We start from the raw sequence: 14,616 nt of genomic DNA, 5'->3' as shown, positions 1-14,616 counted from the left end.
GGGGGCCGCGGGACCGGGACGACACGGGATAAGGGACCAGGGACACGGGACCCTGGCCGGCTGCGGCCCCGCGCGGACCTGAAACTCCTCCTGCTTCTGGAGTTCCTCGTGCGGGCGCAGGTGGGGCGGGGAGCGGAGCGTGGGAGCCGTGCCTGCTGGTTTAGCCCCCGCCCAGCTCGGTGCTCCGCACGGGAATGGGACCGGGGAGCGCTGCCCCGCTGAACTCTTGGCTTGCAGCTGGAACCACCAAGGCCAGGCGTTCCAGCGGAGAACAGTGTGGGGTTTCCTCAGGAGTCACTGGAAAGTTGGACGTTTGGGAGCTGGGCTGGTTACTGAGGAGGGGAGGGTTTTGCTGAATTCAGCCTTTTGGTGGAGAAGCCCCGGAGAAGCCGATAACTCTTTTCAGTGCTGGCTGTGGGATTCTGTGGTAATCCTGGTGCTCCCGTGACCTCTCCCCTTTCTTTCTCTTTTGTGGTGATTTTCTTTTGTATGGCTTAAACAAAGAAAACAGGCCCATGTGTTACAGGAGGACCCTTTCAAGGGGAATATTTTAAGCAAATCTGAATTTCAAAGGATGGGAAAGCTACTTTTCGGGAGCAAAGAGCTGGTTTGTTTTGGTTTACATTTAGGAAAATAATGTCTAATAGGAGGTTCATCATCTCTGTCATGGATAATTCAGTAGTATTTGTGGTACTGTTTCACTTTTTTATTACAATATTAATTTCCTTGACTTGGACCATTAGGCATTGCTACAAAAGTAGGCCAACACTGTTCCCCGAACTAAATGTTTCATGAAGAAAAAAGTTCAGTATCGGGGTCGTTTTGAGTCCTTTGTTCTAGGTCTGAAACATTCTAAGTTGGGGCCCTCATGAGTTTGGGTGAATTCAGACTGATTCCCGATCTGAAGTTCCTTCGATAATTTTGTGTGTTGTTTTTCTTGATGCTTGCTTTTTCCTGAGGAGTATTGCAATTCTGCTGTCGCTGGTATGAAATTGTTTTCTGCAACGTTTATGCTGCCGTGTTTTATTGCAAAATTCCAGTCCCCACCCATGATCGCTTCCACTTCCTGCATGATGTGGAGCTTTGTAATGCCTGTGGCCAGCGCTTGTGCTGCCTGCACACGGCAGGAAGCCTGGCCAGATGTCTCTTCTGGCTTCATGTGTGCGGAAACAAGCAAGGTGCAGCCAATGTCTGCCTGCTACAGACTCCGACTTTCTCTCCTCGTTTTTTTCCAACTTTTCCCAGTGTTTAAAAAAGCATTTCTAAAATCTCCTTTACCCCCATTTGCTCTCCCTGCTTTTGTAGTGAGCCCAGACAACGAGGAGTTCCTGATTAATTTCTCTTCAGGCATTTTGCATGTTGTCTCCAACTTGTTAAAAATAAAGGGGAGAAGGCAGCAGGGGAAAACCAGTCATAGCCCTACCCTTTCTAAGGCAGTTTAACAAGACTTACATGGGTTTTATTTGCACTCTTCTTAGACAAATTTCAGGGGAAAAAAGTTTAAAAGAGCTTTAATACTTTGTCTCAAACTTGAAAGTTTTCAGTTTCAGTTTGTATTTTTCGTCTTTCGTTAGTTTGAAAATCCCAGCTTAGTTTGAGCTAAGATGTAGTGCGGGGAAGGAAAGTAGCAGGTCTTCCTTGAATGTTGCAGCAAAAAACGTGCCTGTGGCACAGGACAGTAGCCACGTCTGTGGAATAAGTACAGGTCCACTGTCCTTCCATGTATTTGCAGTTGAACAATTAATTTTAAATTATAAGTACTATTTAGTAATGGTGACCACAAAGCAGAGTGAGCTCTTAATGGATGAATCCTCAGTGGGCCCACACCATAATCTCATGTTCACAAAGACATCCCTGCCACTGAGGGGGGCAGCCCCTTTGGCTCTGTGAATATTCACAGGGTACTCTTGGATTGTGTGGATCAGAAAGTTCTTCTCCTTGCAGCCCAACAATCTGAAAAAATGCCAGTGCCAATTACTACAGTCTTTTAGTTCTTCCAAAGTGTAATACAAAAGCACAGGAGCCAGATCTAAGCATATTCAAGATTTTGAAGGTGATGGAAGCTGTCTTTTGGTTCCAAAGGGTTGTTTGAAAGCTTTTCAGAGCATGATGTCTTGCAGTTCATCTTTATATTTCCTGAATTATTTTTGTTGTCTGTCCAAACGCAGATATTTGATTTATTATAATGCTTGTGTGAGAAAAAATCTTTTTTGGATTTTTTTCTTCACAAGTGTGCTGCAAGGATCAGTGTGTGTGTACACAGTGCCTTGGGCAGAAGGACATGCTTATTAACATCAAAGGCACTTTCAGTTCACTTAAAAATAACAGAGGAGATGTGACATAAACTATCCTAGGTCAAGAATGTTAATTATGCTTGGTCATGATTTTCTTTTTAATGGGCAAGAGTACTATTTGGAAAATCACTCCTTACTCACACTCCTTTTCCTCTTTTTTTGTTTAGTGCATTCTTCAATCTTGAGACCTCATGCTGGAAATGTATCAATACATTATCCAGTGCTTTTGTTTGTTTGAAGCTTTGGCCAAGGAACATTTTGTGTCAAACTCAGTTATAAAAACTAAGGCTTAGTAACTTTTCTCCTGACCTGGCAACTCCCCTTTTAAATAACACTGTAATTTCTGTGCTTGTGTTGCTGATACCGGGCACTGAGGTATGCAGGCACAGCCCCACTCAGCTGTGACGCTGCCTACTCCTTGCTCAATAATCTGGTGATTACTTGGGCTGTGAAGAGGAACTGGGCTTTGTGGCATTGCTTGGGTATGTGAGAATTGGGCTTTAGATTGCCAGACTCCTTTGAGTGCTTTTGTCCATAGTAGAGGTAAGAGCTACTTGGGTTTGTCTCAGTAGTTACTAAGTAGGTGGCTGTTACTCAATCCTATTTATACCAGATAATTTTTTGGAGAGAAAAGTCTTGACAGAGGTTAAAGATATTTTCTTTCATAGAGTTCAATAAATGTGCAGTGTATGCTCATTATCTTTAGCGAAGACATGCTGCTCAGAGGGTCTACTCCAGCATTTTAGGTGTATCATAAATAAGAGTAGAAGAAAGGGCTGACATCTAAGTGATGTCTTCAGCCATCCCTTCTTTGTTCCATCAGAATTACCTCTAGGAAATGTTTTGCTCAGCAGCACTGGAATTGAAATTTGGTAGAACTGTGTTTCTTCAGTCATTAGATTTCTGTGATGCAGTTTTGTGATGACTGTCACTGTCCTGAATTGTTCAATTCCACCTCTATTTGCTCTTCTTGATCTTATTTGGTTTCTTATTTGGTATCAGTTTGGTTAAATTGATAATGTCTGAGTGGAATCTTTGCCTCACCCAGGGCTGGCCATGGGCAGATTATGCAGAACACTAGGTTTGATGTTTCTCCATTGTCAAGACTAACTAGTATGAAATGATATTTGTTGCTGACCCTTTAACAGAGAGTGTCATGCACATCACAGGGCATTTATTTTATTTAATTGTAGGGTTTAGATACTTAAGTCCTCAAGTGGGAGTGATCAGCTTAAGGGACTTGATTCCCCTGTGGCTCTTTAGTGTGTCATTCCTATTTGGGACTGTGTCCTGTGACTGGATTTGTGCTGGCACAGGGACAGCTGGATTGTCTGGATTGCTGCTATCTTAACTGCATACCTATCCCAGCCAGTGGTATCCTGCTAAAACCTCTGGGTAGCTTTGACCCTCCCTTCTCCCATGGCTCTCTGAGGTATCCAGATATCTTGTAGCTATACATGGATTTTGATAGTTCAGGTTAGAAGTTGAGTAGCTTTGTCCGTGTTGAAGAAATTTTCCAGCAGTTAAGTCCATAAAAAACTTAAGATTGCTTTAAATGTTAACTCAAGAAATCAGTATCTTGAGTACTTAATCTCTGTCTCTTTGAAGTTTCTCTTTAATTTCATTATAGATGTCTTCAGGGTTGTTGAATTGCAGTGTGTTTGGAGCTGAAGTTGTGCCTGCATCTTCCTTCCCTTGTGTTCTCTGTGCACTGGCCCAGCTGCAGCTCAGGTTTGGGGTTTGTGTACTCAGAGGTGCCAAAGGTGCTCACTGCTGGGAATGTGGAGTAAGCCTGCAGCAGCTTTGGGAGAGCTGGAGAGACTTAGCAGGAATTCTTTCACATTTATGGTCTGTCTGACAGAGTCCTATCAAGGCTGAGCTTTAGTTTGGTCTCCAGGAGAGCAGTGACTGTGTGGGAGGAGGGGTGTTCTGCTCTGCAGCAAGGAGGATGAGGCTGCTCACTGCCTGAGTACTCACACTTGACTCTGTTCTTTTTCAGGGGGGAAAATGAAACAGGAGTTTTAGACTTTGAGGACTCATTATGGAAGACTCAGAAGGACATCACTTCAGCTCAGTGGAAGAGGAAACCAGATACTGGAAGGAGCTGGCTATGAAATACAAGCAGTGGTAAGGCAGTGGCTTCATTCCTCCAAGTGGTTGGTTAAGCTGTATAACGCTTCATGCAAAAACACAGCTCTATCATTGCTGCTTGTTGGAGGATTGTTTCAATAGAATTGTTTAAGAATATAAAACACTTTCTTTCATCTTTCTCTCTGTTCCTCACTTTGTTATTAATCAGTAACAGCTTTCTTTATATTTCCAAATAAATAATAGAATTGAATAATGGAATAAATGTGAGATGGCAGTGGACAATTGACAAACTAAAGAGATGCCACATATCCTCAACATCTAGAATGTGAAAACAGACTCCGGGGTTTTTCTGTTTATTTTGACTTTTTTTATTTCTTTACCAGTTTGCTATGGGGTGACTTCCCATGCATGGCAGGGAAACATTTGCATGTTTCTGTCTTCCTATTGAATACAGAGAAGGGCATAGAGCCTTCTGTGTTCGAGAGCAGTGTTGTTTTTACCTTGAGTGTACAAGAGATGTTGTTTCCATTGTTCGTGATGATGAGTTCTGTTGCTGGAATTTCTCTCCAGTGCTGAGAACACCCAGGAGGAGCTGCGTGAGTTCCAAGAGGGGAGCCGAGAGTACGAAGCTGAGCTGGAGGCTCAGCTGCAGCAAACAGAGTCCAGGAACAGAGACCTCCTGTCAGAAAACAACCGCCTGAGGATGGAGCTGGAGTCAGTGAAGGTCAGAGCTGCTGGTGCACGTAGGGTGCACATGCTCAGGGCAGGGGGGAGCAGGGCAGGTGTTTGCAGACTCTGCCCTGTGGTGTCACCTCAGCATTACAGAAGAATTGATCAGAACGCTGCAGAAAGGAAAGTCTTGAAAAGTAAAGAAATGTCAGCCTGTTGTGTGCTCTGAGGATTCTGTGTTCCTTGGTAGCATTTCTGGAGCCCTGTTCACAGGTTATGGCTGTGTGTCAGGGTAGATTTCAGATGGGAGAAAATTGTCCACAGTGGAGTGGAGGCTGAGTGTGAACACAAGAGAGCTGCTGTTCTATTCCTTCTTCAATCTATTTAGTGCTTTTGTTCATAGCTTTCTTGCTGTCTGCATCATGCAGTTACAGATAATATTGTAGAACAATCAAAGTACAAACACTGCAGCTGTGTTTTTGCATTACGTAAGGAAACTCAGTTTAAAACCCTTTTTACATACTTGTGTATTTATTATCTGACATTTCAGATAAGCTGGGAAGCAGCAGCTGGTGGGTAACACATAGAATTGAGAGTCATGAAACAGTTTCAGTCCTGGTTTTGTTATTGAATCTGTCTGTCCTTAGGGAAAAAATGAGTTTTTCTTTTTGCACTTGGCTAGCATTCTGTGAAAATAAGAACCAGCAGAAAGGCATTAACTTCCAGAACTATAAAACATAAAGAATGTGAACTTATTGGGATGGGCCTTCTTGACACAGTGGCTTAAGGAACAATGAAACTATCCAGAGTATGAAGAGTGATGAGATAGTGCTGTGCTGATTGACAGGTTCAGGAAATAGTGTAAGTTCTCTTAAATTTGGGAAAAAATCATCACTGAAATTGGTGCGACTTTTAAAAGTTTGAATTTAGCCTTTGTTTACAGATGAGTTACAGTCACCCAAGAAATACTACACTGTGTTTTGTAGGGCTAGCTCAATCTGTGTGGAAGCAGAGATTAATGTAATTACACTTCTTCTATTCAATTGGATGCAATAATGAACTAATGGGAGTGAAGGTATTTGTATAAGTGATTAATCACTGGATGAATCCAGATTTGCAATGCCTTTTGTTTAAACTGTTGTCCAAATTACTGTCTTAAGGAAATATTCTTCTGTTCAAGGCAGATGTCCTGTCACTCTAGCACTAGCTTAGCTATTTCCTCCACTCCCTGCTTTTTGATAGCAGGACTTCCAAGACTTGTTTCATTGTATTTATGTTGCTTTAATACTTGTTCTTGTTGTAGCACCTTAGAAATATTAGATGTTTTGCATGTTGCATGCAGTATTGGTCTGCTCTTCCATGTAGCCACATAAACCCATGGAAGCTGATGGGTTTGGGGAGAAGACAAAAATTTAAAAAATAAAACCCATAGTTCATTTACTTGAGGAGTGTGTAGATGATTTTCTTTCTCTAGAGTAGCTGGGACGAGAGGAAAGGACAGTGAACCAGGCAAAACAGTGAGGAATGAAAATAGTAGGAAGCAATACAGAGCCTCAAAAAGTGGAGGGTAGCCATATTTTAGAAAATCTGAAATGATTCTTCACAGTAGATAGCTTTCTTAAAATACATTCTGCTTGAAATAAACCATTCAACAATTGGCTATTCATGCAGCCTGAAAACTGCAGTAACTGCCCGCAGTGAAGGAACAGAGCCACCATTGAGGGCCAGATCAGCTGATAGTTTATTACAATTGGCTAAAAACAAAGACTCAGACCTTGCAGTTCTGCTCTTTTATCTGAATCAATTCAAGAGCAAAGCATTAATCTCATGAAGCTATTGAGCAGCAGTGTTAACTGAGCCCATCAAGGGTTGGGATCTGCATCTAGGTCAGCACCAGTGAACTTTGCCAGGCCCACACAACTTGTGGCTCTGAGCTGACCAGCCCAGTGTGTGTGCCTGCTCCCCCTCAGAAATCAGAGCTCACACTACCTAAAACTGATGGGAATGGTGCTTTGCAGGGTTAGTTCAGAGAGTGCTGAGAAACTAACTGAAAGTAATCTGCCTCTTGGGGCTTAGAGGCTCTTAACTTTGTTTCAGAGATTTTGAATTATAGCAGTGTCACCACACTGCAGTCAAATAAGGGTTTCTTAGTTCAGGATGGATATCTCTATCCCTCTTCCTTGTCTGTGCATTTCATGTGCTAAAATACCTGTCTTCACATTGTCATTCACACTAGACTACTTGCCATGGTTTTCAAATTCCAGTGCATGGATTTGTTTCCAGTGACTTCAAGTGTTTTGTACTTGAATTCTGTCTGGAGAGCGCTTCAGGAATGTTGCTTACCCAGCAATCTTGGAGTTTCCAAAAAACCTCTGGCATGTTGAAGTGGTCTGGTAGCAAGGTGGTTGAGTGTAAAGCATTATAATAGTGTGCTCTGGAGCTTTCCCTGTCACATGGGAAAGCTTTCCCATGTCACATACCGTGGAACTAACTCCACATTTAGTGGCAGTGCAGGAGAGAGAGATCTGATGTGGAAGCTGAGTCTTCCTCCCTGCTTATGCCTGTCTTAAATGTACCCTTGTATATGTGGTGTGGAGGGAGACAGAGTTTGGTTCAGGTTCCCAAAAGTGTACCTGTACCTGAAATGTTCTAGAATTCTGAACCTGCTTTGGGCTAACAAAGCCACATGGGCAGTGCAGAATCTTGCGGATTCCACAGCAGCATGTAACAGGGTCACACTTGGAATTTTTTTTTTATTCTTCTTACTTTGACTCCTAAATATTGCCTGACTTCGTATTAGGGTTGAAAATAAGTGGCTTCTCTTGTGTGCTTTGTGTATTGCTTAGAAACTGTGCTGAGTCAGACTGTCTGGGAGAGGCAAGGAATGGCCTTGTGCTGCAAATGTTGGGAACTGTTCCCCAGCACTTTTGTTTGATAAGGAGTGACAGGAAGAGCTCTTATCTGCTGGCAGCCCAGAAATGTGTGAGCAATTGAATTTATTGGCATTTTACCATACATAAAATGATGTTTCTCAAAAATTTTCAGAGTGTCTGTCTCTGCCTTTCAAGGAGCTCAGACAATGCTGCAAAAAGAGAACATGTTGCTAAGTACCTGATGTGGTCTTTGATTTGCCTTTGAGTAGGAAAAGATTGAAATGCAGCATTCAGAAGGATACAGGCAAATCTCTGCTCTGGAAGATGACTTGGCACAGACAAGAGCTATTAAAGAGCAGCTTCAGAAATACATTCGAGAACTCGAGCAAGAAAATGATGATTTGGAAAGAGCAAAAAGGTAATCTGCTTTTTGTGGGGTTTTTTCCCACCTCTATTCTATCCTTCAAGCATGGTGGCACTGAGCTGTTTGTGACACTACTTGTTAGCATTGCCATTCTGAACTATCACTTGTCTGATGATTGTGTTGAAGAGATTTGTTGCAGATGGGCAATATGATTTTTTTTTTACTTCTTCCACTCCCCTGACTGCACTCTTTCATATATTACAAGCTAAAAAAAAAAAGAAACAAAGCAAATCAAACAAAAATGCAAGTGTCCATTTTCTTGTGAGAGAGGGAGTTCTCCTACCTCCAGTCCTCTGGTAGTGACACCTAGTGCACTCTTTTTCAGAGCCACTATAATGTCCCTGGAGGATTTTGAGCAGCGTTTAAACCAGGCTATTGAAAGAAATGCTTTTCTGGAGAGTGAGCTGGATGAGAAAGAAAACCTTCTGGAGTCTGTGCAGCGCCTGAAAGATGAAGCTAGAGGTTAGACAGAAGTTATTTGTATCTTTTTCCTTCTCTCCCACTGCCTTGTAGCTGTTCAGTCCTCTCCATCTGCCTTCAAGCTGAGCTTTTGTCTTTGCTTTTTTAAAACTTGGTATCTGAAATGTAGAAACAAGTAAGGAAACTGAAGAACGTTCTGCCCCTTCCTTGAACTCCTGACATTATTCCAGAGCACTCACAGAAACTAAAGTCTGTTCCAGCCTTCTCCTAATCAGGGCTTCAGGGAGCTGAGCCAGTCCAGCTGGGGCATGAGGTGGTGTGGCTTCCCACGAAGGTCACTTCTAATACACGTTAACCTCATTGTTTCCTGGGCTGTGGGAAATAGAGCCAGTGAAGTACTGATGGGGAAGTAAAACAGGAGGGCTGTGACTGACTTCTGGTTGCCTTGGAATGCACTGGCTTTTTGCTATCTGTCAACAAGGCTGGGTGAGAAGAGAGAGACCCTGAAGCTGGATGAAATCTGTTTTCAGATCTTGGATTCTGTGCCCTTGAGTGATATCCATAAGCTACAGCCAGGCAGAAGTGCTCTGTTCCTTGGCTAGATAATGACGTGGCTTCCGCCTGGCCTCAGCTCTGATTTCCTTCATGTGGAAACCAGGATAGAAAAGGGTACAACAGGTAGGATCCCAACCTTGCAGGGAGCCAGAATGGAGCCAAGGTGTGCCAAGTTCAGATATGCCTGGAGTAAGCTTTTACAAGCTTTTACTTCACCTCCATGAAGAGAAAAATCTTTTGACAAAAGATTACCATTTTTGGTTTTTATCTTGGTGGCTGCATACTCCAGCACTTGCTTTGTGTTGCTTCCTTCACAGATCTACGACAAGAGCTTGCAGTGCAGCAGAAACAGGAGAAGCCCAAAACACCAATGAGAGCTCCCCTGGAAGCAGAAAGAACAGACACTGCAGTTCAGGCCTCCTTGTCTGTGCCCTCAACACCCGCAATGCGCCGGACACCCATCAGCATTCCCACCCCTGGGACCTTTAGGAGAGGTGACTGGCAGGGATCCAGCTCACAAATACCAGTTGATGCTCTTGTTTTTGCTATAGTTTGCTCCCTTCTTTTCATTTCTCCTTTAGTCACGGAATCCAGTGTGTAGTGTAGTGTCACCTAAATCAAATCACCATGGTCTCAGTATTCAGAGGCTGGGATTTTTTTGAGTTTATTCATAGTCTGTTCATTTCCAGTTGACTTAAACTGTCTGGAAATTATGAGGGATAAGATGAGCATTTGGGACTTTTTATTAGTTCAGAACTGTCCCAGAGATATTGGTCTAATTTAGGGGAAAGGTTTTAAAAACCTGTGTGATCTTTAATCTTCTTCCTTGAATCATCTTCTCTAAGACAGTAATTTTTTTTTTTTCCTTTCCATGAGTAACATATCCCTCTTTAATCTGCCCTGCAGGTCTTGAGGACAGTTATGGTGCAACCCCTCTCACACCAGCTGCAAGAATATCTGCACTTAATATTGTGGGAGACTTGCTGCGAAAAGTGGGGGTGAGTGATTACCTGCCAGACAGTGCTTTTGGAAAGCTGGAGCTCCTGGAAAGTGCAGCCAGCACTGCTGTTCAGAGGAAATTGAAAAGAGTCTCTTGGCCCCAGGTTAGCTAAGTGTGGCCTTGGGCTTGGTCTGGACTTTAAATGTTTCTGACCAACTCCCAAATAAAAATGGACCATGCTTGTTTTTCTAACTTCTAATGCAGATGGGGATAAGATCTCCCTCTACGAATTTCTGGAAGTGCATGTGCAGAAAAAATAAGTCAGCAGGAGTAAATTGAGAAGGGATCTGTTCCCGTGAAAGGCAGAGAAGTTAGCAGGGTGGTACCTGCTGTCCAAAAGGATTCTGGTGAAGTTTGCCTTAAGAGTCCAGTGGTCTTTTGAGCTAGGCCTAATGTCCTGCTATGCTGTAGTTTGATATTTAAAGCAGTGCTGATGTTGGGAAAATTATCCCATGATTTGTGTTTCATTCCTTATGCCTCGGTGCTGTGATTGTTACAAACATTTGTTTGAGGCTTTGATGGGCTGAGCTGCAGAGCTGATACAGCCAGAAAGCAACTCAATAAAGGTGGAGTGATCTAGAATGGGAGCATGTGATGGAGAATAAGATACCTGTGGCTCATTCCCTCTGGTGTACCACCTAATACATGTCTAGGGAATCTGATAGCTCATGTGAATATTTAGTAATCTAAAAATTTATGCCTGTAAGAAGGATGTAAAAATCTCTCTGAGGAAAGTGAAGATTTTGTGTTCCTCCTGGTGAAGAGCATCAGCTCCCTAGAGAAACAGAGATTCATCTTTAGAGAGATGACTATTCATCTCTTCACAAATTCAGAGCTCATGTGGCGCTGGGATCTAGCAGGTTCCTCTACTGGACAGCTCACTCTTAAAGAAAGCAAAATATCCCAAACCCGCACACTTCAGTGCCATTTTGGTGTGCCACTGCCATCTTCTGAAAGAGAACAGTCAGTCTGACAGTCACCTTGTCTGTTTACTTCAGGCTTTGGAGTCCAAGCTTGCATCCTGCCGAAACTTTGTGTATGACCAGTCCCCAAACAGACCTTCAGTGTCCATGTACATGAACAGAGATGTCCTGGAAACACGCCTGAGTCCTCATCAGCCTCTGTGTGACACAGGGTGAGTGCTGGCCTCTGCTGGTGTGTTGGTATTGGAACTTAGGGACTGATATTTATTTGTTTTGGTAGAGACATTTTCAAAGTATGTGAAATTCAGTTATTCAGGATTCTGATTTGAATATTTCAGGTCAGTTTAAAATTTGGAGTCACTAGCTGCTGAAATTCGAAGACTAGCTGCAATCAGGTTTTGAATACTTCAAATCTGGAGCAAGTGCAAGATGTGTTTTATTATAAATCAGTGTTTAACTGGAACAAAGTACAACAGTTCTTGCTTATTGGTTCAATTTGTTTTATGCTTTATGTTCTTGTACAAGTGATGTCTCAGGAGTGTTATGGCATGTAGGAAGACTTCCCTGATCATAGTTAAGATTCTCACGTGTGGGCGAACTGGAAAAAGGTGAATAGTGGGTCCACTGAGAATGCTTTACAGTTGCTAAGATGTGTTTTTAAGTAGCTGCTGACATGAAGTTACCTTACTCAATGCACACATTCTCTGAATGTTTGAAGCAGTTGTCTTTTTGTAATCAAATGAAGAAAACTCAGCAAGGTTATTGCAAATTGCCATTCAGTGTCTGCTTAAACTCTGCCAATCCTGCGCTGCACATTCTTTAGATTCTGTGTTTAGGTAAGTGAAGTGCCCATAGTACACTTTGTTTCAGACTTAATTATTTAGCCAGACCCTTGTGCTGGTTTGTCCTGGTACCCAGTGCTCAGTGGTGGTGTTTAGAAGGAATGTTCCACATTGTACTTGCTCTCCTAGCCTGGGGAGAAACCTCATGAAAGCTTCTGCAAGAAAGCCTCATATATTTACATATGCATGAGTTGATTATCTGTCTACTGCTGCAATGCTAAACTGAAATTCCAGCACCTGTAAAAGATAGTGTTCATTACTCAGAGGGAAATGAAGTCCTGTGTTACAGTGAAAACTCAGCCTGGTTAAGGAATGAGTTCATGCATTGCTCAGAGTGCTGTTCACTCATCTCAGCTGAGTGGTTTGTTCTGGAGGTGAGCAGTTATTCTGAGCATGGTTACACTGAGTGAGGAATGCCCTGACTTCAGTCTTGCACTTGCAGGTTGGTGAAACGCCTGGAGTTTGGAACGCGGCCGTCACACGTTCCAGGACCCGTGAACCATCCCTCACAAAGCGTTGTCAAGATGCTGCTATGAAAAGCCTGGCTGGCTTTGGGAAAGGAGAAGAAATGTGTATTTCAAACTTTAGTTTTAAAGAGAGTATCAATGAGCAAGCAGACAGCAGTGTCAGGGTAGGTGAGAGCTGAACAAGCAGTCACAATTGGCAGTGGCTTCCAGTGTGGCCTCTGGGCAAGTTCTGTGGGTGACAAGGTGTGACAAAGCAATGCTGACTGTGTGAGTGCAGGACTGGGAATTCCTTCCTGCATCAGCCACTGTAAATAGCTCCTTGAAGGTTGCTTCTTTTGACACTACCAAAGCAACTGTCCTGCCTACAACACTATGCAGCTCCTCAGGCTTTTGCTTTTGGTGTTAATACACCACCAGTTCTGGCTGGAATTCTGCTTTCTACCATGGGTGTTGTGTGCTGCAGTCACCCAAATTAAAGAGATGTTTTTGTGTGCTGAAAGGTGTATTTCTGCAGGGAAGCTGCTCAGCTCCCCATGGGGTGTTTGCTGACCAGAATGTTGCTGCACAAAAACCTGCCTCTGTAGTGGCAAGATGTTTCTACAAGCAATAATTTCTCATTCAGAACAGGTCATGGTTAAAGGTGAGACATGTCTAGTGCTGAGAGTGCTCAGGAGATCCTGGAGCTAATAGAGCATGTAGACTTTTTTTTTCCTTAAACCCCATAGTGGCTTATAAAGCCTGGTGGTTGTAGGAGGCCAAAGTTTCGAGTTCTAACATCTTGGTAGGTGGGTTTTACTGCTTTACAAACCTCCCTTCACTAAGGTGCCTTGGTTGTTAGTGATTTTTTTATTTTTCTATATGCATATATCAGCTGTTACTAATTTAGAAATGCTTTTTTAACCTGAAAAGCCCTTTATGCTAGAGAACTGTATATGAGTAGAGAATGTTTTTTAAAATAATTTTACCACCTGTAGAATATTACTGCATTTGTTTTTTAAATGGAGTAGAATCATTCTCAGTGTTAGTGTATTTTATGGAAGCCTGTACTTGCAAAAGTAATCATGACTAAAAGTTTTTATGGATTTTTTTTTTGTGGCAGGGGATGGGGAGAGCTTACTTGACAAAAAAATACATAAATGGGTTTGATGTTTTTTGACCTTTTTTTCTTTTTTTTTGTTGTTTGTTTTTTAAGGAAATGCTGTGAAAACAGTCACTGAGGCATCTATTTCTCTAGAATATGTAAATCACAGATGATTTTCATTTCTCAGTCCACCTATGAAGTTGGTTAAACTGGGGAGCAGAATAAAGCTTATTTTGAATTCGAGCTGTTGCTGCATTTTGAGTTTTTTGGCAGGTTATTACTGTGGTTTATACATGTTCAATTTGCTGGTTCTGCTCCAAGCATTGGTGCTTAAAACCATTTAATATGAAGTCTGACTTGCTTGTCTTCTTGTTCCCACCCATGCAGGCTCACAGAGTGTGTTGACAACCAGCTCTTGAGCATCTTTACAGCTCTGTGCCTTATCAAGCAATGATCAGGTCTTATCCAGTAACTCCTAACCCCTCTCTGCTCAGCTTGTCATCTTTATTGCTCTAAATGGATTCTTCCTTTACTTTTTCATGAGGAGAGAGAATTCTCTGGGCTCTGGTTCTGCTGGCTGAGTGGTGCCAAGTCTGAATCCCCAGTTCATGATCTCTGCACTTGTGAAACACTGCTTAGATTTAGAAGATGATGGCTTTGGCTGTCAAGGTAGATGTTTGTGCATGATTTGCTCTCCCTGTAGTCACACTGCTTAAGGTTCACTTGCTGTTCAATCAAAGGCATCAAGTAAGCTCTGCACTGGATTTAGAGTGGTTTAGCATCCTGCTTTGCTGTGCATGGCTCCCTACTGCCCCGGTGTGACCACAGAGCTGCTTCTGTCTGAAAGTGCTTGAGCTGCAAGGGTTTGTGGGAGGTCCTGGTAGCTCTCAAGAGTAGGTTGTGGTCTTGCTGGAGTGCTCCAAAAATAAAAAGTAACTGCATGCTGATCCCTCATGCAGAATAGCTTGGCTTGGATC

General features: G+C 42.8%; 1 protein-coding gene across 1 annotated transcript; it reads left to right on the top strand.

Moving 5' to 3' along the window:
• On the top strand, nucleotides 1-13,882 carry NDE1 (nudE neurodevelopment protein 1). The gene is made up of 9 exons (XM_031056487.1): nucleotides 1-120; nucleotides 4,294-4,421; nucleotides 4,956-5,109; nucleotides 8,197-8,345; nucleotides 8,677-8,813; nucleotides 9,644-9,820; nucleotides 10,233-10,324; nucleotides 11,325-11,461; nucleotides 12,534-13,882. The coding sequence occupies exons 2-9, from the start codon at nucleotides 4,336-4,338 to the stop codon at nucleotides 12,625-12,627; spliced, it is 1,026 nt and encodes a 341-aa protein (XP_030912347.1). The 5' UTR covers nucleotides 1-120; nucleotides 4,294-4,335; the 3' UTR covers nucleotides 12,628-13,882.
• The last annotated feature ends 734 nt before the right edge of the window (nucleotides 13,883-14,616 follow it).

The sequence above is a fragment of the Geospiza fortis genome, unplaced genomic scaffold (assembly GCF_000277835.1).
Source record: "Geospiza fortis unplaced genomic scaffold, GeoFor_1.0 scaffold237, whole genome shotgun sequence".
Classification (NCBI taxonomy): Eukaryota; Metazoa; Chordata; class Aves; order Passeriformes; family Thraupidae; genus Geospiza; species Geospiza fortis.
This window is presented reverse-complemented; position numbering and strand designations above follow the sequence as displayed.